This window comes from Porites lutea, chromosome 1 (assembly GCF_958299795.1).
Source record: "Porites lutea chromosome 1, jaPorLute2.1, whole genome shotgun sequence".
In the NCBI taxonomy this organism is placed as follows: Eukaryota; Metazoa; Cnidaria; class Anthozoa; order Scleractinia; family Poritidae; genus Porites; species Porites lutea.
Genome location: NC_133201.1, coordinates 48,622,101 through 48,647,647, shown reverse-complemented (window position 1 = coordinate 48,647,647; position 25,547 = coordinate 48,622,101). Strand labels below are relative to the sequence as shown.

At 40.1% G+C, this 25,547-nt stretch overlaps 1 protein-coding gene across 2 annotated transcripts; it reads right to left on the bottom strand.

The window, feature by feature from the left end:
- Positions 1 to 3,008: 3,008 nt before the first annotated feature.
- Positions 3,009 to 24,783, bottom strand: LOC140953514 (uncharacterized). 2 transcript variants are annotated; one of them, XM_073402918.1, is made up of 16 exons: positions 24,518 to 24,783; positions 22,364 to 22,580; positions 21,517 to 21,615; positions 21,024 to 21,122; positions 19,982 to 20,080; positions 18,890 to 18,988; positions 18,524 to 18,625; positions 17,832 to 17,930; positions 16,743 to 16,832; positions 15,938 to 16,078; positions 15,351 to 15,566; positions 15,165 to 15,256; positions 7,790 to 8,531; positions 5,731 to 6,259; positions 4,631 to 4,866; positions 3,009 to 3,171 (listed from the first exon to the last, which is right to left on the bottom strand). In XM_073402918.1, the coding sequence occupies exons 2-16, from the start codon at positions 22,478 to 22,480 to the stop codon at positions 3,016 to 3,018; spliced, it is 2,916 nt and encodes a 971-aa protein (XP_073259019.1). In that variant the 5' UTR covers positions 22,481 to 22,580; positions 24,518 to 24,783; the 3' UTR covers positions 3,009 to 3,015. The 2 variants fall into 2 exon arrangements, with proteins under 2 accessions (XP_073259019.1, XP_073259027.1); XM_073402926.1 differs by lacking the exon at positions 18,524 to 18,625.
- Positions 24,784 to 25,547: the final 764 nt, after the last annotated feature.

The following is a 25,547-nucleotide window of genomic DNA, read 5'->3' as shown; positions in this document are numbered from 1 at the left end:
CCGTTGAAAATCAATCGAAATGACTGGTCTAGAAGACTTTAAAAGACAATTTGAATTAACGTGAGAAGGTTTCATCGGATCGCACGCAAAACTTTGTGATCTGAATGAATGCTTGGATGGCTTGCCATCCAGCGAGCCGCTGCTAAGTACTATATCCTAGCATGTGACTAAGTTCTGCAAAGGACTAATCGTGTTCAATTGTATGACAGTAATGGCGGCATGTAAGATATTTTAGTCCTTTTATAATCAATATATTTAGTTGTTCAATGATTTACTATTGTAGCGCACGGCTCTCCGGGAGAACACTTTTTAGTGAAGAGGACGATACGGATAAATACAATTTTTGTTGTTGTTGTTTGTCTGAAACTGTGTATCCTGTTTAAGACTATGTGCATACATATATATGAACAGCAACTTCCCGGGTCGTCACAAGTGTTGACACACATCAGACATCGTGCCTGCGCGGATGGCCGAGAGGATTTGATGCACTAAATTCCAGTCCTCACTCCTGAATTCGAACTTCGAGAAGTCACTCGTTAGGTGACGGCGTGTTCCCCACCGTCGCCGTCATGGTATCAAATATTTTACCAAATATTTTATACTCTTTGTAACATGACGAATATTATAGATCTCCTGACATCTTTCTCAACATTTATTTTTCATTTCATATTCATTAGAGTAAAAACTGTACAAACACTTCATTAAATATGCTCTCCACTCTTAGATACCTATCCTTTCGCCTGCTTTTTACAAAGCAGCCGTAAAAGGCTGATAACAACCGGTTTTTGAATCGATTTGCAGAACAATAATATTTGACTGTAAATCATGATCAAATTTTGAACGTTCTTGACGGTAACAAAATAATATCTAACATCTTGGCTTCTTCACATAAAGTTTTTTTTCATATATATTTGTAAATATAGAGTCTATGTAAAAACCTGAAATTCTCGTAAGTAGTAACTACTTTCTCATTCTATAAATATCCTGTAACAAAACTGAAGCAAAAATATCCTGGCAGACTTAGCCTGCGAGCGAGCTCCCTGGGGCACTCTGGCGGCGGGGCGGGAAAAGGAAGGAGAGCTTGCAACTACGTCTCTGGAATTTGAATATCTACATCGAAAGAGTCGATGCGATGCGAAATGCTGATTGGTGGAGATAGCATAAGTAATGACGTCAATACCCTTGGCACGTGCTGTCATGTGTTGTTTAATGTTTGTTTACATTCCCGCTCGTTTCCGCTTCGCGGTGATTGGCGGAAATCTGACAGCTCAGTCGACAGGGAGCTACAGGGGAATTGGAGGCAACATTCAAATTCCAGATAGGCCGTTGCAAGCTCTCCTTCCTTTTCGCGCCCCGCCGCTAGAGCGGCCCGGAGAGCTCGCTCGCAGGCTAAGCAGACTAGTCTTTATCGGTCAAATTTTTCAGCAGGTCGCAATTTCGTCTGGTACTGTCGTGTAAACGTAACCTTAGTACAACTTTTACCAGTGTATTTTTAGCGTCAGTAAAACGCGGGGTCGGGGCCGGGGCCGGGGCCGGGGCCAGGGTCTATCTTGTTTTTTTTTTTTAAAGAATGCTGTTTTAGGGTTAGGGTGAGGAATCCTAACCCTAACCCCCGGGCCCGCGTTTTACTGAAGTTTGGACCCCAAAACAACAGCTAAATTACAATAATGTAAGAGTTTTATTAAATTGACACCAGATGCTTTGATTTTTGAATATAGAGCGCTTTCCACCTGTATAAAAAAACTAGTGAACAATTTCCACAAATGAAACAGTACCACTCTTTCCCAGTACACCGGTACTGTAAACATGGCTGCCCTCCTTTCAGTCTGGAACGTTTAGTTGTTACTTCTGCGACGAAAGCAAATGGTCCTGTGATTTTTCGTTATTCCGGTAAAAAAAAAGGAAAAAAACGAGGAAAGTGTAATACCTCTGGTGTTTCTTGCTTTCTTTTTAAGACCACTCCACTTAAAATCACCGTTCCTTTCTTAACAAATGGAAAACGCTCTTTATAATTTATTGGAAAACAGAATAAGAATTGACACGCATTATTACTACAGACTTGACCCGGTGCTGTTACTGATGATCTGCGACTTTCACGTTTCCCATAAATCAATTTGTTTTCCCATCAAATTTTGCATAAGGATTGTTTTCAATTTCTCTTGGGGCCAGTAATGGTCCCTTGAGAAAACGAAAAGAAAACCTACGCAAAATGTTGTAGGAAAAACAAATTGCATTTTGGGGTACGTGAAAGTCGAAGATACGCAGTAATTTTCAGTAGTCATGCCTCAAACACCGTCATTCCATGGAATTAGATGGCAATTGTACTTAACAAAACATGGTCGGGTTACGCAAGGCAAACGTTTGAAACTTATTCATCTGTTATTCATTAAGCAAAACTTATTCATCTGTCGAGCGCCCAAGCAGTGCAGAATCTACTGCAAAGACGAATGTCACACGCTCCATCGTGTTCGGAAAAATAGTCTTAGGAATACTGCAATAATTTTTTTTGACTCGGTATTTAACACACGTTAGCAGTCTCAAACCCAAGAAAAAAGTCGAAACCCAACTGCTTTTAATTTATCTCCCGCCATCATAAGGCGAACGCAAGCGAACGTCGCGTCGCGTCAGTAACGAAGTCACGAACTGTCCTTTTTGATAGAAACGATGATCAGCGGGGGTTAATTTATCATGACCTAGGGGTCGGCGAAATTGTAGGAGCTGTGGGTAGGTGATCTGGGGAAGCCAGGTAAAGGGGTTATTATTTACTTTTTAGGAAGGCTCACTGGGTTGAATAAATTATGAGTGAAACCAAAGGGTGAGGTGTAAATTTTCGCAACTACCCTTCCTGGCACATAATAAATTAAAACCACCTTAACTGTTTGGCTCAAAGACCACAGAATGAAGAGTCATTATCGCCACATTACGTCAGGGATGAATCAAATCCTATCCCACCGAAAAGACGCCGGAGTTATCCTTGTTCCTTTGTTTCCGTTGTGAATTTTGTACGCATGCGCTTCATACTATACAGCCGCTGTCTCCGCCGCTACCCACCCGGGTCATCATGAGCATTTGCTCTAGTTCACAAATCCTGGCGTACAAAACACGCTGCTCGTCTTCAGCCTTTGCTCGCCACCACTTTTCCACCTCTTGGATCTGTCTCTGGTGTTGAACCTGTTGAAACGAAAATTAGTTCCAAGAGTGTTCAAATAGTAACTTCCCGTATGTCCTCGAATAAGCGCCCAGGAACATATGTAAGATCTCGGCTAAAGGGAGGGGGGCTTATTAGAAGGGGTGGGAGCGCTTATTACCTTTTCCTTTAAGAGAAATATAACTTTACTTTGGCTATATCTTTGATGGAAAAACAAAAACTACAGCTACTCTGAAGATGACTACTCCACAGGTTGTCGAAACATCAGTCAGTGTAAACAACAGTCATATTCAGGACTACGATCAGCCGGACGATCATGCTAAACCTACTTAAGAAATGACTCCTGGGTTCAAAGCTCTCACAAAAACTACAACATTATCCACGTAAACGTTAAGTCAATATTAATGTCTTTCATTGATTAAAACAGTGGTTGGTAATTAATCGTACGGTAGTTCCACTGTATCGGTATTGTATTGTTCCATGTATTGGCTCTCTCCTTCGCAGAGGCTCCCGTGGGTACCCCAGTAAAAACAGTAGTAAGCGCGGGGAGGACGATGGGAAGAGAGAAAAGGTTTCCCCATCCCATCATTCCCTGAGCGCTTTTGTTTTTTTCCTCTCCCCAGTCTCCCTGCGACACAAAGAGGCCTCTGCGGAGGAGAGAGGTGTATCGGTATGCATATTTATAACAAAAGGTAATCATATCATCGTCGAGTTCATCTTCGTCAATGATTAGCAGATCGTCGCATTCCGTAATCTAAACCATTCCTTTCAAAACTCACTTGTTGCCAACACAAAAAAGGCACAGGCTAAACGCAGGCTAAAATTGGCGTCGAGACTCATTCCGTCTACTGCAACTATGTCAACATAAACTCTAATCAAATGCTCTAATCCGAAGGTTTATTTTCACCATCAGACATGCAACGGCTTCTTTCAGTGCACAGTTCCCTATAAAGTGTCTGTATTAGCGGGCTTAACTTTCCATGTGAATCTAGCTGTTAATCGGACAAAAAAGTGTCCGTCGTCAAAATGAGCCATTTTCGAGTTCGGAAAACCCTCACTTTCAAAACGAAACTAAGCGAAACCTTTCTTGTGATAATGAGGCCATTTGCATGAGAATAAAAATTCATTTTAATATCAGCGGCTTCGCACTTACCCTCGCTTTGAAACAGAGGCTGGTGGCAACTCGGAAATGGCGTATTAACAGCTGTCTGTATTAATCCCTCAGGTAAGCATTAAGCGAGTTAAATTTAAAGAAAATGCAAGAGCTTTCCCCTAGCAAATAAAAAACCTGTATGTGGCCGCAAAACGGGGCTAGACACTGAAGGAGCTGTGAAATAACCGAAAAGAAATTGAAAACCGTGATCAATTGAGGTTTCTGGCTAAGTGACCACCTACCCCTCCCCCAAGTCACAATTTGCCCTAACTGAGAAGTAAGCGTTACTGTTGACTTAGGAGAGGGGTAGGTGGTTCCGAAAACCGTACCTGCGCGGCGGCATAAGTGTCCTTCACATTGTAAACGCTCTCTTCCACTACCGGCTGAGCCTCCAATATTGTTTCCGGTACTTTAAGGGCTTCTTCCTCAGACACAGGACGAGCTTCTATGACTGTTTCCATTGAGCCCGTATCACTTGCAAGGGCATGAGAACTAACGCGAGAACTGACGAGGGAATCAGTTCCACTTGTCAATGAACGGCTAACACTAAGCGGGGTGTTTAGAGCTGTGCAGAAAAATAAAACACAATTATTATCTAACATAGAAATACAAACTGGAATGAGGGTGCAAAACATCACTGTCATAATCATCAATGCCCATAAGGTAAGGATCGTCTTCCACCCCTTTTCGTCAACAGGTCTTAATAAACGAAAAACAACAAAGACAAAAAACAAAGACAAAAAACTAGACAAATAGAAAAGCCGGGAATATACCTGACCTGAGATCAGGCGTTCTTTTTCCCTGCTCAAAGAAGCCGGAACGCTTGATCACATGTTCTGATCGGGAAATTACACTATTACATGGGGCGCCGCGGTTAAAACGTAACAAATGTTAGATGATAAAAGGAACACCCTCTAATATTGTACGCTTTGGCTTATAATTGGTCAGCCCTCAAATCCCTTAAGTACTAGTAATAATTTCTCCCCAAAATACCACTGCTTAAATAAACATGAAGGTCATGAGAATAGGGAAAATGAGCAGAGAGAGAGAGAAAGAGAGGGGATAGCCTGTTCACAGACCCTCTATTTTCTCTTCAAAGTCCGTCGAGCGCGTGTGATCAAAAATATAACGAAAAGAAAAATGAAACAACGTCAGTAAACAGGCTAGAGAGGGAAAGTCTGTCTCCCCTTTTCGCTACTCTCCCCTCCTTTCCCCCCTACCATTCCCCTCCCCCGGGAACGCCTGATACTCGGGCTATTCTGGAGCGGAATGTGCAAACAAACGAATAATAAACTTTGTGGATGCGTTTATCTCCGCAACTCATCACTCAACGATATTCCGATCCCAACAATCTAGCCCTTCTTTGCATAAGAAATCAGATCAGAGAGGCATCTAGTATCTGAACCAATTACAAATAACTACTACATACGAGAAACTCCCATTCTCTGATCCACGACGCTTGCGCAGTCCGCACAAGGCGCCCTTCCCAGGTGGGGAGAACTTCTACTGCGCACTGCACGCCGGGAAGCAGTACAGTTCCGTCCCAACTCAGGGTTGCACCGGTCTTTAAAGTCCATGAACGGTATATTATATCCTGTGGATATTTGTCCAAGTCTAAGCTCGAGCTTGCTCAAGCCACCTTTAATAAGTCCGCGGATTTCTTCTTTCACGTCTCCAGTGGAGTCTTTCACGCTTTTGTTTACTACGCGGCACTCATCCGTGACGCGATCAACCACGCGATCGTACTCTTTTTCCCTAATTTCTTTGTCCCGTGACTGTCTCTCGTCCGACCGCTGATGTTCCAGCTTCTTTTCCAGTCTCTGAAGTCTGTGTTCCAGTCTGCGGCGAGCAGATTCGATTTCTGCCGTGCAACGTTCCTGCCAAGCCTCCAGTCGGCTGAGAGACGCTTTGCAGGTGCTGCAGTGATCGGGGTTACAAGGAATGGATCGCAATTCCTCCTTAAAGCAAAAAAACATTTTTCAATTAATACCACAGGTGAAAAAAATACCTCTTGATTTTGGGTGAAATTTCAGCGTTAATTTATAATCTCACATGTCAGTGAAATGACAAAATTGCTATGGCAACGTTCTGTTTGTCTTAGTGCCAAGATGAGGTCAAGGTTTTAAAATTGCCAGGGCTTCAAAAGACGCTTTAGAAAACCTGAACGCCCGAAAAAGCATATCAAAAATGATTCTAACAGGTATTTTTGTTGAAAATTTCAGAAAAATGTGAGCTTAGGTCAAAATTTATGCCCTTAACTTTTCACCCGCAGTATGTGGAGTCCTCAATACGATAGACAAGGTCAAAAAACCTACGATTGTGAGCGTAATTCGTCATCCATGATATTAATAGGTAATCAAATGGTTTACTCGTGAAATTAGGGAATAATTTCACTTGCGTTTTGTCCAAATTCTAATTATTTCCACACTTACTTATCTTACCTTACTTATCACGAATGTATTTTTATTTGAGTTTAAAGGGTGTTGGAGAAGGAGGAGGAGGAGCAGCAACAGTAGCAGCAGCAGTAGTAGTAGTGATAGTGGTAGTGGTAGTGGTAGTGGTAGTGGTAGTGGCAGTAATAGTAGTAGTAGTAGTGGTGGTGGTGGTGGTGGTGGTGGTGGTAGTAGTAGTAGTAGTAGTTGTAGTAGTAGTAGTAGTTGTAGTGGTAGTAGTAGCAGTAGCAGTAGCAGCAGCACCAGCAGTAGCAGTAGCAGTACTAGTACTACTACTAGTAGTAGTACAACTTTGGTTTTCTCTCTTGACACGAACTAGGATAAACTGCTACCATTCGCCACTTTAGAAACGTGAAGGGAACTGGGGCCGAAATGCGCCCCGCAATTGTTTCTGGGATCGTTACTGGGAGAGCGCCGGTCAGCTATTGGCCAACTTTCCTCCAGTAACAGTCCCAGAAGTCTTTGCGAAAGTTCACTCAGCTCAGTTTCCTTGTCTGTCTAAAGTGACAGATTGGCGAAAAGCACGTCATTGCTTGAACGAATAAGTCAGTCAATTCAGAAGAGTGACATAAGAACTAAAATTTGCCACGCTGCCTTCCAAGCTCTCACATGCGACATTAGATGGAAATGACCATTAACCAGTGTATTTAAGGCCCAAAGCATTCTCCTCCCCAGACCAGCGCCAAGGATCGACAGCTCTGGCTAAGGCCAAAGCAGGAAGTCCGCAAAACACGGACTTTTGGCTTTCTGCGCAGCCTCAGAAATTTGAAATAGTAGCCGTTACCAACGGTTACAAAAATGAGAACTACTGCGCTTGTACGCATGCGTTATCCTGGTCCCAGCAGGAGCTCTTGATCCTTGGCGCTGACACAAGGATAAAGGCTTCAGGGAGGAGAATCCATCCAGAGCTTCCCGTGTCTGAGCAGCTGTTATTTAGCAGTAGCTCAACAGGTGTGGCGTGACGTGACGTCAGTGGCGACCAAAATATATCTACCGTGCGATGGTACAACGGAAAGGATGCTTGTAGCTGCTTACCTCCTCATTTCTTCTTTTGTGATGTTTATTATGGTGTCTTTCATGGTGTTTACTATGATGCTTATCCTTCTTGGGTTTATCTTTCTCTTTTTCTCGATCATAATGGTGTTTTTTTCTCTTGAACTCCTTATCTTCATCAGTTGATCGTTGATCACTATACTTTATATCCGGGTTATCGTATTCTTTAACTCGTTTATGTTCAGACCTAGAACGGACGTGTTCTTTGTCTCTATGTCTTGATTCTTTAGAATGAGACTTCTCCCGAGATTTTCTTAATTTCTCCTGGCAGACACTGCAATCGGCTTCACTTCCTTCCTTTTCATCGCGTCGAGAATGCTTCTTCTCCTTGTCCCTTCCTTTTCCCTTTTCCTTTTCACTCTTTCTCTCCTTCTTTTCCCATTTATCCTTGTCATCTCTTTCTTTCTTACTTGACTTATCTCTCTTCTCTGTTCTATGTTCGCTCCTTTCCCTTTCCTTTCTCTCCCTTCTATTCTCTTTCGTTTCTTCGATTTCCCCCTTTTCGTTGAACGCCTCCTCTGGTATTCTATGGTGCACCCCATTCGCCATGAGTTGTTTGGAGTTAGGAAATTTCTCCTTATGCTTTTTTCCAACTACGGTTCCGTTTTTCATCTCACTAGTCAAGTCTGGGTCACTTGAACTTCTAAAAATTGCGAATAAGCCTTTGTCTTTCTTGTTTTTCTTGGGCGCAAGAGCAATTTCCAAATCATCTCTGCTTTGAGCACTGAGGACAAACAACAATTTATTACCTTCAGCACGGACTTTTACTTCAATATATTAATATGATTGCCACAAATAAGAGGTTTTTGAAATTCCCTGACTTTTCCCTGACGAATGTGAAATTTCCCTGACCAAATGAATTTAACAATTTCACAAATTTGTCCTGATAATGGACGGAACCGTTTCCTAATAGCCATGCATCCTCTCCACCCATTTAGTTATGCTTTCAGCAAGTCAATTGTCATAAAAAAGTTTTAAAAGTTTTCAGGGAGCTGGTTAGCTTCTGCCTCGCTATAATGACAACGAGACCACTTCTTAGTCTACATACTAACTTAACATTGATTTATTCCGTGGACAGCGCTTTACACCTTTGAACAACCGAAGACTCGACTCACTCACTCACGTCAAGTTGTACAAAACCATAACTGCTACATTACGAGCGTGCATACGCTGCAAATCACGTACTATATTCATACAACATCCGCTAATCATTACCTTCGATTTTCCTAGACGGGAAGATCGAAGGTTCACTGCTCGCAGGGTTCTCAGTAAGGCCCTGTCAACACGTATCCTGGGATTTTTTTTGAAAACGGATATTTTTTCTGTTTTCAAAAAATACGCATTTAGACGTAGGGTATTTGAATCGTTTTCGCCCGTCCACATGAAAACGCTAAAACGATGAAAAAACGAGAACATCCCTTACAGAGCATGCGTAATTCTAGTAGCATATAACGTATGAAATCAACGGTTTCGAAAACCTCCGTTTTCGTCCGTCCACACGTACACGACAAGCCGGCGTCATTCCCATCGTTAATCTCTTAACAATCAAGCTTATTAAAATATTCACTATGAAACTATAGCAATGTAAACGAGACTTCACATCAAGTGATGAGATAAAGAAAATGTTTAATCCTTTATCGACCATTACTCATAAACTGAATGCAATTACATTTGTTTATTTAAAGCGTTTTATCAAGACCACGTTCAATATCCTCAATGACGCAGAAACACAGCCTCCGTTTTATAAATAGCAACATTTTCTCTTAGAGAAAGAGATTCCAAGATTACGCTAGAAGCGTGAAACAATCAGACAGACATATAGTCCAAATTTTTGAGTAAGAAGTTTTCAGCGATACAGATCATCAAATAACGCAAATTTTGCCGTCAAGATCACTGAACTAACTTACGAGCAACGTGTTCAAGAGTGCGTTAAGAGCACTCATGGTTTAAAAAGCATTTCAAGTGACTCTTAAAGTATTCGTAGTTATCTAAATGACAAAAAAAACAACGTAACTTTCTAAAAATATAAAGCAATAATTGCAAAAAAACAAACAAGCAAATACAGAAAACCTGGTTTAGTTTGGTTGAAATCCCGCTTTTTTTCCTTGGACCGTACGCGTGCAACAAATTAATCAAAATTCTTCTCAAATACAATCAAGAGAGGATACAATGTAACTCATAAAATTCTGATGTAAATCGAGTTCTCGCAAAGTTGCTCGTTCATCGAATGGTTTAAATGAAACGAAACATATACAAGCCGTTCACTAAAAACTAACAAGAAAATGAAAAAAAAATTTAACGAATTCTATTTTTGTTTTTCCATCAGCATAGTTGTCATAGAGCACAGTGTTAGACATCTGAAGCGATATCGCATAAATATGCCACTCTTCTCAGTTAGAGTTCAAATAACGGCAAACGTACGGTTTGGATTTAGAAAATGCCCATAATCAGCAAATAAGACTACAGACAAGTATTTTAACTTTACATTTCATTCTTGGCACCTCGTTACATGCGAGTACATAGACAATAATATACTTATAATCGAATCCTACTTGAACAAAATCTCACCAAAATGATACGTACGAACACTTTTATAATTTACACGCTTCTAAAATATACACACCTTTGAAACAGAGAAACTTATTAATAACGAAACGGTAAAATACAGTTGTAAAGAAAGAAGTATTATTTTTAATCCTTCGCCGGATGTGTTCGCCTAAATGAAACGAAGCGGCATGTCTGTTTCTTCACTATCGGTTTCAAAGCCGTTTAAGCGAACGAAGTTGCGAAATATCGGTTTAGAACACAGATGACAAGTAAACCGTAACAAAAAGAGGCAATAATTCAGAAAAAAAAAGAGAGACGGACAGAGCGAAGGTTGATAGTAAACATATAAACATCTCACTCTTTTCGCCGAAGGGGGCAAATTAGGCCTTACAGACCCCCTCTAAAACATGGCCACACAGACAGTCCCGCATACGAAAACTTTCAGTGGTAAAACTACACGAAAGAACTTGAATTCAGGGATAAAACCTCGATTATAAGCGATAAAAATTCAGACACCAGAGGTCAAAAGGGGGTAAGTAAACCACATCGTTGTTCGATGACTAACTGTTTATACTGACCTGCTCATAGTGCAGACCCATGGATTCACAGCCTTTCTCGACATTCCGAAGACGTCGATTATCAAACTCCGTACTAAGAAAAGCTTGACTGTCGTTAAGATAACGTTGCATAGGCCTTCAGCTATAAGATAAACTACTTCTCGCGCGCCAGTGACGCACTGACGCGAGGGTTATCTGTGTAGTACATCTTCTCGTGCGAATGCAAATTTGGCCTGTTCATAGTCCATAGAACAATCACAATACATTACACAAAGGACCGCCCATAAAGCTCTTAGCAAATATACTCACAAAAGCTTTCATGCTAGACTCTAACTGCAAGCTGAATAACATGAAAATGGGGCTCTCCAGCTGACTAAAACAGCCCTAAATACTTTGGCTCGGACATGCTCATTTACTGTTCGTTCTTTCTAATGGCTGGCCAAAATTTTAATTCAAGTAACATCTCATTTTTTGGTGAAAAAAAGGAAAAGCAAACAGTGGGATAGGAAAGTGCTATTCCAACACTCTGAAGGATTTCATCCACCATGCAACTCGAAAGTTATTGTAGTGGACGAGTGTTATACGACTCAAGTTTTCCAAGGTGCCAGCTTGTTTAACGGGAAAACTAAATTCACATGGTTACATGTCTGAACGTGTTGTCAGCGTCAGTGGTTTTGGTAAAAAAAAGCTAGAAAAAAGCATTTTTGAGGGATTTAATTCAATTCAGTTCTATTTAATTTGATGAAAACCACAAGATTGTCTATGGTTCATAGATCCTACAATTATGTAACCTTGAGGGACTTTTGTTTGTGGCAGTCGAGAAAAGGAAAAAACAAAGCTCTTGAATTGACAGGAACTCCAATAAGAATTTGCATTTAGGAAAACAAAAGGTGTGCTTTCACAAATGATTTCACAGCATATTAAGATCGGAAGCGATTAAAAATCATTCATGAACGTGTTGAAAAGTTAATCTCTTGTAAATTGTAGAGCAAATACTTCACGACTTCAAAAATGACTTTGTCGCGTAGTATCACGCTATGAGGCGTTACTGCTAATTAATCACTTGCTCAAGTTGTTTTATATTTTCAGGGGAGGATCTAGGGGGAGGGTGCAGGGGGTGCGCACCCCCCCCCCCCCCCCCTGAGATGACCTGCGGTTTTCTAATACAACTGGTATTCTGCAAAAACTATGTGGTTTATTGGTGTTGATGCAGAGCAAGATACGAGTGCACCCCCTCCTAAAAAAAATCCTGGATCCGCCCCTGATTTTGCTACAATCGAGTTATTCTACTTTGGTTTACTAGCGTTCTTTTTCAAAAGCCGACCCCTATGGCATACTGCGGTATCTTCAAAGATCTTAATCACACTTACAAACAAGTTTTTTAAGCGATATCGATCAAGCAATAACTATTCATTTCCTGTCCCTTCATACACCTATTGTTTTTGGCATCACCGACACGGTGGAGGTATGTTTTTAACCGAGTGGAATACAAACTGAAAATACCAGTTAACTTCGTTCAGTACAACACATGAAAGGTAGGGACTGGATTATATGAGTCAATGAAAAAATCACGAGCACGTGGAGGTATAGAACGAATAATCTAAACTGAGATGAACAACTGCCGGATGAATTTTTGTCTTGTGTTTACATGTTGCCATTTAAATGATTTGGAGAAAAAACTTAGTGAAGTACAATGGAAAGTCGCCTCAAGCTTTGCAAAACAGTGCAACGAAAGTTATCCACAACGTTTGACAACATTAAATGAAATATTTACGTGAAGGCATTCTATTCCAAGTTTCCCCGCTGTGCTTCTTGGTCATTCGGAAGCAGGAAGCAGACCACGCACGTCTGAAGTTGCTTCACCACCTCCCTTAAACCTCGATATAACGAAGGACCACGGGACTGGCAAAATTGGTTCGCTATACCGAGGTTTCGTTATATCGAGGTTCTCTTTCATATATTTTACTATTACTGGGGTATGAAAAAATCGTTCGTTTTATCGACAACTTCGTTACATAGAGGTTCGTTATATCGAGGTTCCACTGTAGTCGTCCTCGTTGTTCCGATTATATCACGACCTACAGCACAGTAATCTGAAGACAGGGAAAATTAATGCGATTACGAGACAATCGTTCGTGCTGGTTTTTTGGTAATAAAATTTAAGGAATATTTCAGGAGTATCCATTCGAAGCACCAACAACTGAGTTTCCAAGGACAGTTCAAACTACAGCAAGTTTGTCCACATTTTATTTACTGTACTGTTTCAGAAAATCTGTCTTCCATTTTCAAATTTGGGCTCAATCACTGACATAGTTTGATCAGATATAATCGGCCTTTTTCACAAAGTCAGAGCATGGCGCTATGTATTTTTAAAAGCCTCTACCTCAGCAACAATCCAGAACCTAATTACGGTGTAATTATTTCCTCGCCTAGTCTTCCCAGGCCTTCCCAGTCAATGCATTTCGTTGACGTAGCCAAGACTAACGACAGCTCGGACCACGTGACCCGAAACGCATACGCCGCGCAGAATAATGAGGCATAAGGACTAGGGAAATTTTTTCCTATTTCTTTAACAGGCTACCACATCGTATGGTCTCCATTCTTTAACTCATTCAGCCGCAACATATTGGAAATTCCTCCCCAATAATTTAAGGGCAATTGTAGATTTTAAAGGAATTTAGACAAAAGCTATTATCACACATTTTTTAAACTCGATGATAATGCGTCATTTTTAACAGCCTTTAATGGTCTTACTTTATTCCATGTTCCTTAATTGATTGTGCTCGGAGATAATAAACTCAGCAGCATCCCTAAAATTCGAGTTGAAATAAAGCTTTTATGTACTATGTATGCCACTTTTGCTAAGCTTAATGGTTGTGGCGGACTGAAGTTACCGTCTGGTGATTACCGTAAACTAGTGCTTGTAAGCCCTGGGTTTATACATCTTCGTAAGGGGCTTAGAAGGGCTCAGAAGAAGAGAAGCTTATAACCGGAATATTAGGAAAAAAATGCTTCGAAACAAGCTATAGCATGCCGTGCTGATCAAAAAACGTTTTGCATTTACTGGCTTCAAACAAAGCTACAAAAACGTCATAATAAATCGAATTCAAGAAAAGACAAGTTTGAGGGGGTGGGGGGCTAATAATCGAATGCACTTTTTTGTTTACAGGCAGATGGGCTTATAACTGGGGGATATAAAGCTACGTACAAACAACTCTGAACATTGTTGACCCAACAATGTTGGAGGTTGTTGCGTCCGTTTGCATGTAGCTTTGACCGGTTTCAAACTTTGCGCAACAACTCCTCCTAACAACACGCAACAACTTGCAACAGGGTGTGCAAACGGAGACGCAACATGTAACATCTAACAATGTTGGGAGTTGTTGACCAACAATAGGGAGTTTAAGCAACGACGACGGCGACGTCAACGAGGACGGCAAAAAAGCAGTTGGTTTAGATTGGCAAAACAACAAATTTGCACGTGCATCACGCTTTTTTGTACATTTCTTTGCAGTCACAGCACCACAACGATGTGAAAATGCCTAATTTCACGTTTTGTGGCGAACGTGAACACAAGACATCGACTTTGTTTTTCTTTTCCTTATTTAAACTTTGATACAGTCCTTTAGAATTCAACCCCAGAAAAATTGCCAACATTTGACGGATTAAACGAGATGGAATGAGCGCCATTAAGTTTGAAGCAGCCCGATATCACATTTTAACTGACGTTTTCGTACCCGTCGCTGTTGTTGTGTCTTAAGCTCCCTAATGTTGCGTCCGTTTGTACGGGGCTTAGAGTGGTTTTCGTTTGAGTGTCGTAAAACCAAAACCAAAGTAATTACTCTGGCCAATCACATAGGACACAGACAATACATTGAACCAATCAAAACTCGAAGTAATTACATGTGGCTGACGCAAAGCGCGGGAAAATGCATGCGAGCGCGTCACAATTGGCTTTGGTTTTACTTCTGATTGGATGAAAAGGTGGCGCGAATCTTTTAAGCCAATCGCATCGTGTAGAAAGTGCAAAACCAATTACTTTTCGACACTCAAATGAAAACCGCTCTAAGCGGCAGCTTTTGGTAGTTTACAAAAACTACTCCGCTTTTATTGAACTGCAGAAAGATTTCCGGCAATATAAAGGAGTTCCTTGAATGTTTTTTTTTCCATTGGTCATCAAAAGATACAAAGGGAAATCGAATGTTCAGAACGGTAGTTTTCGGATCTGCAAAAGTTTTTATCCTTTAATTTACCTTACTGTTTTCTTTTTGCTTTCTCTGACATGACGTGCATGAGAACTCTTCGATTCCACATAAAAGCCAGGATCAGAACGGCGCATTTCGTCCTGAAAGGAAGAAAGTAAAAGTAGGAGATATGCTGCAGTTACGAATTGCTAAACATTGCTCTCATTGTTTTAATACTAGACAACTCCTGACTACCTGTGACTTCAAAGTGCTTCTTGAATGGCTCTTGTCGCTCTTATAAGATCGTCTCAGTGTTGACTGTTTTTTCTTCAGAAAAGCGCTGTATTCTCTCTCAATCGAACACATCTCATTTGGCTTGATGGTCAGCACCTTGTATTGTAATTTCCCTTCACCTTTCTTTTTTCCCCGACCTTCAAGCTGGCTGTCGGCTTCTCGTTTCGGCGGCAATTTCTAAAACAGGACATGGTAACGTTAATGTAAGTTTGTACAGCTCCACGTTGGCCAAAGCGAAAAATACCATAATATTCTTCAAGTTCCCGTTTGGGTAGTGCTTCACATAAATATGACTTCTGCAATATCTTTTGCACGATTTGCATGTGGAATACCAGCTTCCTGTAAATTTGTATACACTGTACGTGCAGTTCATGCAAAGAATAAAAGATAACACAAAAGTCAGGTTTTCATGAAGCACTACACAGACAGCAGTTTAAAGAATATTATGGTTTTTCCGCTTTGCCAATGAAATTTAATTACGCAAGAGCGACAGCGAGGTAACCCATCCGTGGTGGGGATCGAGGTCTATTAACCTTCTGTTTACTCACCTTGGGGTCATGGTCCAGGGACATTGGTTTGGGTATCCATAACTGAGTTGCAGTTGTAGCTTGTGTGGAGTCTAAAGACTCGACATACATACTGGACACCTCAACACTACGAGGCCTCTCCTTTCTTCCCTTTCTGAAAAACTACGAAACGAAACCTATATGAATATGATTTAGTATCCACGTAACGAGCTATTTATACCAATGGCCGTGTTTACACTAGAGACAGATTATATGTCTGAGACGGATAATCCATCTTCAAAATCCGTCAAAATTGACGAAAAAACGGATGGATAAAGTCAGGTGGATTGTCCCTCCAAAATTGAGACCATTCCATTTCCAAACTAAGACGCGAATTATCCAACGGATAACCAGTCTCAGTTGGACCGTCTCTGGTGCAAATGCGGCCAATACCAGCTCAGATGGTTCTAAAGCGCTACAAATTTACATATTGTAATGGCACCATCAAGAACCCTGGGGATGCTGCGTTTTTAAGGCAGGCTCGGAAAAAAAGTACCCTCTAAGAAAAGCAGCCATTTAAAAAAATAATAAAAAGTTAGACTTCACCACAAAGCAAAATGCTGACGACTGCGAGTAATCTTGAACTGAATCCAACATCTTGACAATCCTAAGTGCGCTTCTACGTTGGCGTTGGGAGCCCTGTGTGTGTCAGTCTAATCCGCGTTATGTATGGTTCTCTGCCCATACGCGTTGAAGTGAAAAGCCCGCTATAGCAATGGACACTGGTAACATGTACTGTGTTACCAACTCGAAATATTTGCAAGGTTTACTAGGTTATGTAGCTTACCTTCCATGATTCACCACTGGCTGGAGTTAACAACTTTGCAGTCTTTTTAAAACCATTCTGTATGGCTATATCCGTAGCAGTGTCGCCAATCTAGTAGAAATATAAAAATATATACTTGGCTAGTCAGGGCTGTTAAAACGTTTTTAAGTAGCAGGCTGATAATGAATAGTAGGCGGCTCTGGAACTCACACAAGTTCTTGAGGGCCGAGGCATCTAGGGACATTTTGAAAATTAGAGTCTCGGTAATGGCGTTTCCAAGGGTTTTCAAGAGGTGTTTCCGACCGCGGATGCTATGTTGTTTCGTTAGAAGTCTTAGATTACACGCAAGCCTGGGAACAATGCCGTCAACATGTCCCTGGCATTAAGATGCGTAAAAAGACTGCAAATATGCTTATGACATGGAAATTTCAGGACACGTTTATTCGCGCGCGAAGTTCGCAATTTAAAAAAATCGCGAAATTATAATAGTGACAAGGACAATAAGTGTTGCGAACATAACATGGCGCTAAAATTAAGTGACTCAGAAAATGTCAATAATCAAGACAGGATGAGTTTATTACTAAGATCAAGATATTCACACAAATAACGAAGTAAAAGTCAGGGGCGTAGCGTGAGATTTTAAAGGTGTACGCAAACGAGGAAAAAACAGTTGTAGCGCAAAATCGGCCCATCCTAGGGGGTCTGGGGTATGCTCCCCAGAAAAGTTTTCCATTTAGGGTCTCGGAAATGCCATTTCCAGCGCTTTCCGCAGGGATTTTCACTAATTAATACGCAGGAAAATGCAGTAGTTAGTTTATTTTACCCATCTCTGGTGTTGTAGGTAAGGTACTGTTTTTACGGAAAAGGCCAGTGATCCAGAATATGGAATAATAAAAGAAATATCAACAACACAAAGACACCAACATAGTGCAAAAAATGTTTCAGTTATCCCGATTTAATTATTAAAAAAGGCTTTTTCAGGAAATAAAAAATAAATAATTTTTTCTATATTTCAGCTGTACATGTACGCCCCGGCTATGTGCGTAAATGGACGCTACGCTCCTGAAACTGTCGCGGAATTTCATGTAATAAGGTTTACAATAAACTTACATTATTTCTCGTTGTAACAGAACATCCAGCCTTCATCAACATTTCAACGATTTTCTCGTGTCTCATCCCCGCGGCTATGTGAAGTGCAGTGTTCCCATCCTAAGTAAATTTTTTTAAAACATAAATTCACAGCGAAAACAACTCTCAGCCACTTAGAATATTTTGTAAAAGAAACAGATTCAAGGTTGTGTCTTGGTTGCATTCATGGAAACTGTGGTATCAGGTAAATTTGGATTTACCAACAAGCGTCACTAGAATTTCTGTAAAAATTCTCTCCGTGAAAAGTCGCCGCAAAAGTATTGAGTTAGGAAACAATGCGAGCCGGTGAGCCATGCGAAATTTTTTTAAAAAAAATCGAAACACGAAAAACATTAACTGAAAGCTAATAAGCGTTTAGCCCTTAACAGCGCTTAACCGTAATCCATAAAATGAATGCTCAATTGTAGTCCATGAAAACCGACCAATACTGCGTAAGTCTACAAATATTCCAGAAGCAAAACCTCACGTACCCACGTACCCATAGTATAGAGAACTAGACAGGAAACCTTTTTCTATGTATTTGCAATTTTATTCTTTTCCCATCGCTTGCACGAATTGCATGGCTCGCTGGCTTGCTGGTTGTGTGGCCCCCGAAATATTGAATTTAACTTGGCTATTGGGTAGTTAGGAAGAGGTAATTAAGTAAAACTTACGTTGTTTTGTTCAGAGAGGTTGATCTCCGGAGTTTCCAGTAGAATTTTACAAGCGTCTTTGTGGCCATATCGAGCTGCAATATGCAGTGAAGTGTCGCCATACTATTCAGCGAGATAAAAATGAAACAGTTTAAGATGATGTTAAACGACATTGTTGCAACACAGCGATGCAATGTTGCAACCATTCGAAACAAAGTCGCAACAATGTTGTACCGCGCGATTAAAAAATCGTCGTTGCGAATCGTTCCGTGTAACATCACCTTTAAACACAAACAGCATGGCCTTCATGGTTAATTTATTACACCTGCGTAAAACCAACAAATAAGATCTGATAAAAGAGAAATTAAACTTGTAAAACAGACATACATTATTCTTTGCTACTGGATTAGCTCCGCCTTTTAACAACAGTTCCAAAGATTTGCAGTGACAGTTTTGTGCAGCAAGATGAAGACTCGTGTAACCTGTCTGGAAGGAAAATTAGATTCAGTTGATATCAGTTAAACGTTTACAAGCTCAAGACTGAGGAAAAACACACCCAATAAAATTTTGAAGTGCAAATCTAAGCCTTATAACTGCTCATAACTCTACTCTTTCGCAGACGAAAATTTCTTGAAATGATAGCTATTTTACAAGCATAAGAACAGAAAGATGAATACATTGGCTGAATATGAAAAGGAATGGTTTTGAACCCTTTAAGCCCTAAGAGTGATCGGCATCAAATTTCTCCTTGTAATATCAATGATTCGTAAAGCAGGGTGGTCATGAGGATTACGGACATGACCACACAAGATGTGATTGATATTTTATCAACTTCTCCCCACTACTTCTGTAGAAAATGAATAGGGGCAACAAATGAGAATTCAAATTTTGATCTTAGGGTTTAAAGGGTTAAAACACATATAATAATGGTAGTCTGTATGTTTATTTGTTTGCTTCTTAACCAAAGAGGCATGGAAAAGGTGTAAAAATTATTCAGAGATAGTATAGAAAAACAGTTCAACTAAATAACCATTTCGCTAAATATCATAACATTTGTGTAATTTCTGTGATGTCCCCTCATCAACAAAAAGTGGATTAAACTAATGAATGCTTCTATTTGCAAGTGCAGCTTGAGTTTTCTACAATCCATAAAATTCAACAACATTCGCTACCCTCATGTTTGATATGTATAAAGTGTCCTTAGCCTGATCCTGAAAAGTTTGGGACCACTGGGGATGGGAGGGGAGGGGAGGGGGTCAATGGGCAAGCTGCCTTGCCACCCCACCCCCCCCCCCCCCCCCGGCCTTATCTCAAGGTCTGGATCCGGCACTGTCTGAACACCATAAACTGATGAGTCCCTTAAAATTAACAAGGTCAATAAATTCGGTGTCTGAAAGTGTCTCTCTCGGACTTACTACTCAATTACTTTGTACAGCCTTTTTTATTTACTAAATACTGTGTTAACTGAAGCTATCTTACCCGATTATGAAGGTTCACATTACATTTTGCATTCACCAAAAGTGTGACACATTTACTGTAACCATTCCAAGCAGCCTCATGAAGAGGTGTGTTTCCATTCTGAGGAAGAAAAAAAAGAAAATACATAGATTTACTGAGTCTAGCCTGCTGTCCACAATGGCCACTTTAGTTTCCCTCGCAGCCTTCCTCACTGTAATAAATTGTCACACAAAGGAGGAGTATGCATGAGGACACTAAATCAGTGTGTTCATTAGGCACCAGAGATCGCAGAATTCTTTCTTTACTACACAGAATTCTCTGACTAACGATTGGTAGCTTTTATGACTATTTTTTATTCAGACATGGAGCCTCTTTCAAAATATTCTCCTGTAACGTTACACCTATCTCCTGCCACTAGGATTTTTAATGAAAACCCTGCTAAATACAGCTACAAGAGAGATGACTGCTCTGAAAGGGGATAGGACAGAGCTATGTAGAATGTAGTAAAGTAAAGAAAGTGTGACGCTTAGCACTAGTTTACCTTAACATGATATGTTAGTTCTAAATCGATAAACAGTTGATTTGTTACAATCTGGAAAGATGACAATTTATTGTTGTGTTCTTAAAAGCAAGCATGCTAGATCTGCTCCTGCTTTCAGTCACCACTTTAGAAACGAGAACAAAAAAGGGCCGATTTAACTTTCCCAAAGATTTTTTGGACTGTTACTGGGGACACTGCAAACAAATTGGCCAATAGCTGGCTGGCCTGTCCCCAGTAACGATTGATCCCATAAGTCTTTGTGAAGACTTATGCCTTTGTTTTACTCAACCCAGTTTCTTTCTCGTTTTTAAAGTGGTGAATAGAGAGGTCATCTTGGCTGCACATTGTCCGTTCACCAGCCACTTTTTTTAGCCATGTTGAGTAGACATTAAATTAGAATAAGAAAACTTCTACAAAGAAACTAATTCTCTGTTCATGCAGTGTTGCAACACACTATAAAAATAAACTGTATCCAACATCTCCACCCCTGCTGGGGTCTTTAGCCACAGTCTACATGATTACCTCATCTTTCTTGTCCATGGAACAACCACCGTCCAACAAAGCACGAGCCACATCTGCATGGCCATCAATTGCAGCCCGATGAAGAGCTGTCACTCCATTCTGCATATAAAATTAATTACAGAAAACTATTAACTATATTTTTGATTAACTGTTGCTATACTTTCGTACAATATCAATTCATAAATTATTAAAATAAATTAACAAATTACAGAATTACTAAAATGCTGTTTAAAAAGTTGAAAACTGTTATAACTCCTGCATCCATTTTCTGGTAAATTAACCAATGTTTTTATTAACTGTCACCACAATATTCAAAACTGCCTAATAAATCTCTTTACTCAAATTTTAAATGGTACTCATTTCCAGCAAAATGGTATAAATGAGAGAATGCTCCATCGTCCACGGACTAAAGAGCAACACCCTAATCACATATAAGGGTCCTCGATATAGTTGACTGTATCGCACTTATAAGTACGATCAGTCTAATTTATACCTCATCTGTTAGGTCCAAGTCAGCTCCTGCTTCTATTAGAGCCTTCACAGAAGCCAGCAGACCTTTGTAAGCTGCATAGTGAATAGCTGTCTTGCCATTCTGCAGGATGAAAAGGAAATAAACAATATCTTTTCTCTGATTCAATATACCAACGAACTGATAGCTTAGAACAAAATTAGCCATAAATAAGGGTTGAGCAGTGCACCTGGTGCTAGTTGCATAAAATGAGATGTTAGATGTAACTAATAACGTCAAGGTTGCTCAAAGTTTTCTTGAGTCTGAAACAGTTGTAAATGTCTAACAAGCCCCCTCTTTAGCAAACATTAAGTAAACTTTTTCTTGCAAAATGTTGTTTGCCTGTTGGACACCTAGTTGAAATTAAAAGATCATACATGTTAAAGCCCTATGAGTCATTCCACTAGCCCCACAGGCTATCACACAGCGCTAACTTGTCACACCTGAACATCTAGTGTTCAAAATAATGAGTATATGACTGGACTTAACTCCTCCAATCTGTGCCTAGCTGAGACAGACCCAAATACCCCCAGCAACCAGCAGTCACTATGAAAGACCGGACTTCATTTATTCAAGGTAACTAGAATGACTTCATGACCAGACTTTTGGTGATTTCATTTGTCTGAGGACATAATAAAACTATATAAACCTCCTTTGTTGCTGAGTGAGCACACACAGGACATGTATATGCATTATTGGTAGGCAAGGGGTTAACATCAGACAAGCATTTATGTCAGACTTTAAGATTTATGCAACTGGCGGGCCCTGCACAGAAACCTGTCCAACAAAGTGCACTCTCTAAGTTAATGGGGTTGGGGGCAGATTAACCCACCTTATCTATCCGTGAGTTCACATTGACACCAAGAGCAACCAGCCGAGAAATTTCAGAGACTTTGTTGAGCTTGATGGCAAGGAGAAGCTGATCCCCTGCATTACTCTTTTTGAACATTCGCTCCAATGTTCTTCAGTGTCATGCAATCTCAGTCATTTGCTTCATGTTAAAGAATTCAGTCGCTCAGCGAGGATTATACAGGAGCTTGGTGTTTTCTCTAAAACAAGTAAAATATTACCAAAATCTAGTAAGAGTTCATGTATTATCTATTAATAATATATCAACAACAAACGAGGTGTTATAAAATGTAACATCTGCCATTATAAGGTATGAACCTTTTTTCTGATTGTCCAAGAATTAGTATATTAATTAAGGGAAAAGGGCATGACAAATTTGCTTTACCTGAGAAAACCTTGAATGTTCTACCTCTCAGAAAATAATTCATAAAACCCAAGTCAGCCACACCACTCTTATTCTTTTCCTCCTACCCCTTTGCATGTTACTTATAGTTACTGTATTTTGCCATTTTAAAATTTAAAAAATGGCTTCCCTTCCAACAACCTATTGAAAAGTATTTTTCAAAAGTTTAGCAACATGTTCACCCTAAACAGGGCTCGTAAAAAACTGAAATTCTCGACGGAGGGGACTTTTATCAAGCCCTGCCTTCCCAATAATATATCCTGCTTTCAATTTACATCTAAAGTCTCAAGACTCTTCTCCATTTTCTATTACCCAGCTGTTTTCACGTTATCTGCTTTGATATTTGTCAAAGACTACCATACTGTTACATTCACTGAGGTAAGAGATCTCTTGACTTTGATACATGAATGTGTGCTTTGGTGATGAGCTCTAATTTTCTAGAACTAAGCAAAGCTGTGCTCTAGCAGTGCCCAATGACCCCTGCAGGCACCTTAATTTTGTTCTTGCGGAGTGACTTAAGGACAAGCAAAGCTTAGTTTTTTCACCAAAATCATGCTGCAAACCCTGATTTCACAGGTTCAGGGCACTGGGTTCCCTTTGATTTTTCTTAGCGTACAGTACATACATGTACAGCCTTGACTACTTAGGCTTATCAGATCTGGGCAGAAGACAAATATCTAAGTATTATTTTCCAATTGACCGACTGTAATGAAAAAAAATCACCTTTGAAGATGTGCTATTGTTTAATTGTTAAAACAGTTTTCAATTGAATAACTGCCAAGTAATTATCACCTCATATAAGTAAAATGCTCAGGAAATGTTTCAGGCAAAAGTAAAAAAAGTTTGGTAGGAAAAGGCCGCATGGAAAATTCGAGGCAAGTGGCTCAAATTTCAAAATATGCTGCAGAGATATTTCTCCTTGATCCTTCTAGAGGTCGCCACGATGGCAGGCTGCTTTCGCATTAAGCCAATTAAATAAACAATTACGCTTATGCTCAATGAACAAACGTTAACTGCGAACTTTTAAGATGAACCGGTCACCTGAAGCGAACAGTAACCTTTTAACATTAGAGATCGAAGTAAGAAGTACTGTAAATTAGTTCATTAAAAGCAAGTTAAAGAAGACTGCTTCGCGCTGACAAGTCGAAATCACGATATCCACATTATCCAATGCGATATTTAATAGCTTTGTACTATTTTCATCGAAAGATATTAACGGTACAAGACTCCTAAATGTTTTCATTACAATTAGCTCAGCATGCTAAAGGTGTAAAAATGGCGCTAAATGAGAAGTTTACCCTAAAATCTCAGTTGAATTCGCTTTTGGAAGTCGAAGGACGTTGTCAAAAAGATACGTGAAGAGAATAACAAAGATAGCTTTCACGATTTAAGACTATCAAGCACTTTAAGCTGATATCTCGTATTGTTACTGGTCATGGAGTCAACAGCACATTTGGATTTCTACTTAGCATGATCTTTTTAAACTTTTATCGCTTTTGTATTGCTGAAGAATTGACTTTAGCGCTTTATTTGCCATAACTTCAGAGTAAAGTAAATAAAGCTCGCACGGGAATGGCCTCGATCTGTAGAAAACAACATGTGTTAGAGCATGGCTTTCTTGCTGTGATAAATATGGGCCCAAAAAAAACGATTTCCGCGTTGGAAGTCCCGTTAAACAAACCAATTTCCTGTTAATTTAGCAGAAGAACTTTTAACAAGTTGAACCGTACTTACCAAATTACTGCTGACGAGTACATTCCAGATAGATTTTACTTCTTCCTTGCCTTGCCTCGCATTAATTGTTCGGCGCGCCAAAAAGTTATCTCGATCTCCACCAAAACAAAACACAAGAGGGTTACATAAATGCTACCGTATCATCGAAACACGTATCATAAGGTTATAAAGCTTCTTTGAAAACACAAGTTAGGCCGGCAGACATCTGCGGATAGTTATTACAGACAATTGTAAGTGACCAAAATAGCCCACCCCTACAGCGATAAAACAAACGCTCCGGAAACCGCAAGATCTGTCACGAAATCTGGGCATCGATCGGAGAGTGACAAGAAGCACGTGACAGGCGTCAGCAATTGCGGAAAGTTTCTCCAAAAAAGAAACACATCTAATCTACTATATATAAAAAAAGAAATCGTTTGGTAGGCACCTTACTGCCATATTCTTATTTTAATTGTGTAAGAATGACAATATATTTCCTTGAGGTTAATTTACTAGGGCCACAAGGGAAGTATACATTTCTGGAAAAAAAATTGGACGTTAAAAATTGTGACGTTATATTTTCTGAAAGCTCGAGGCTTCGTCCCTCGCAGACTGTCCAACCATCCCGATCTCGTCGGGATTCTCCCGATTTTTCTTGAAACTCCCGAATCCCGACCAATGTGCGATAGGGATAGGCTTTAATCTATGAAGTAGACTGGAGAGAAGTCAGATAACTGAGAAGTCTCGCTTTTCGGTAAGAAAAAATAAAATAACTTCCAGTTATCTAAGTGATTTCAAAGGACCCATAGTGTCTCACTTCTCTGCTGCATTAAGCTGTGAACAAAGGCCGTTCTTTCTAGTGACCTGCCTTATTTTAGAAACATTATTTTTCTTTGAAGAGTGATGGCTGAAACAAGTCCAAAGATTAATCCGGTAAACCGGCCAAAACGCGAGCATCACCACATGAAACGAATCCCATAGGAATGGTGTAAAAGGATAATAAAAAGTCCAGGCCATTCTAACAAATTCCGTACAACGGTATTTTGCAACA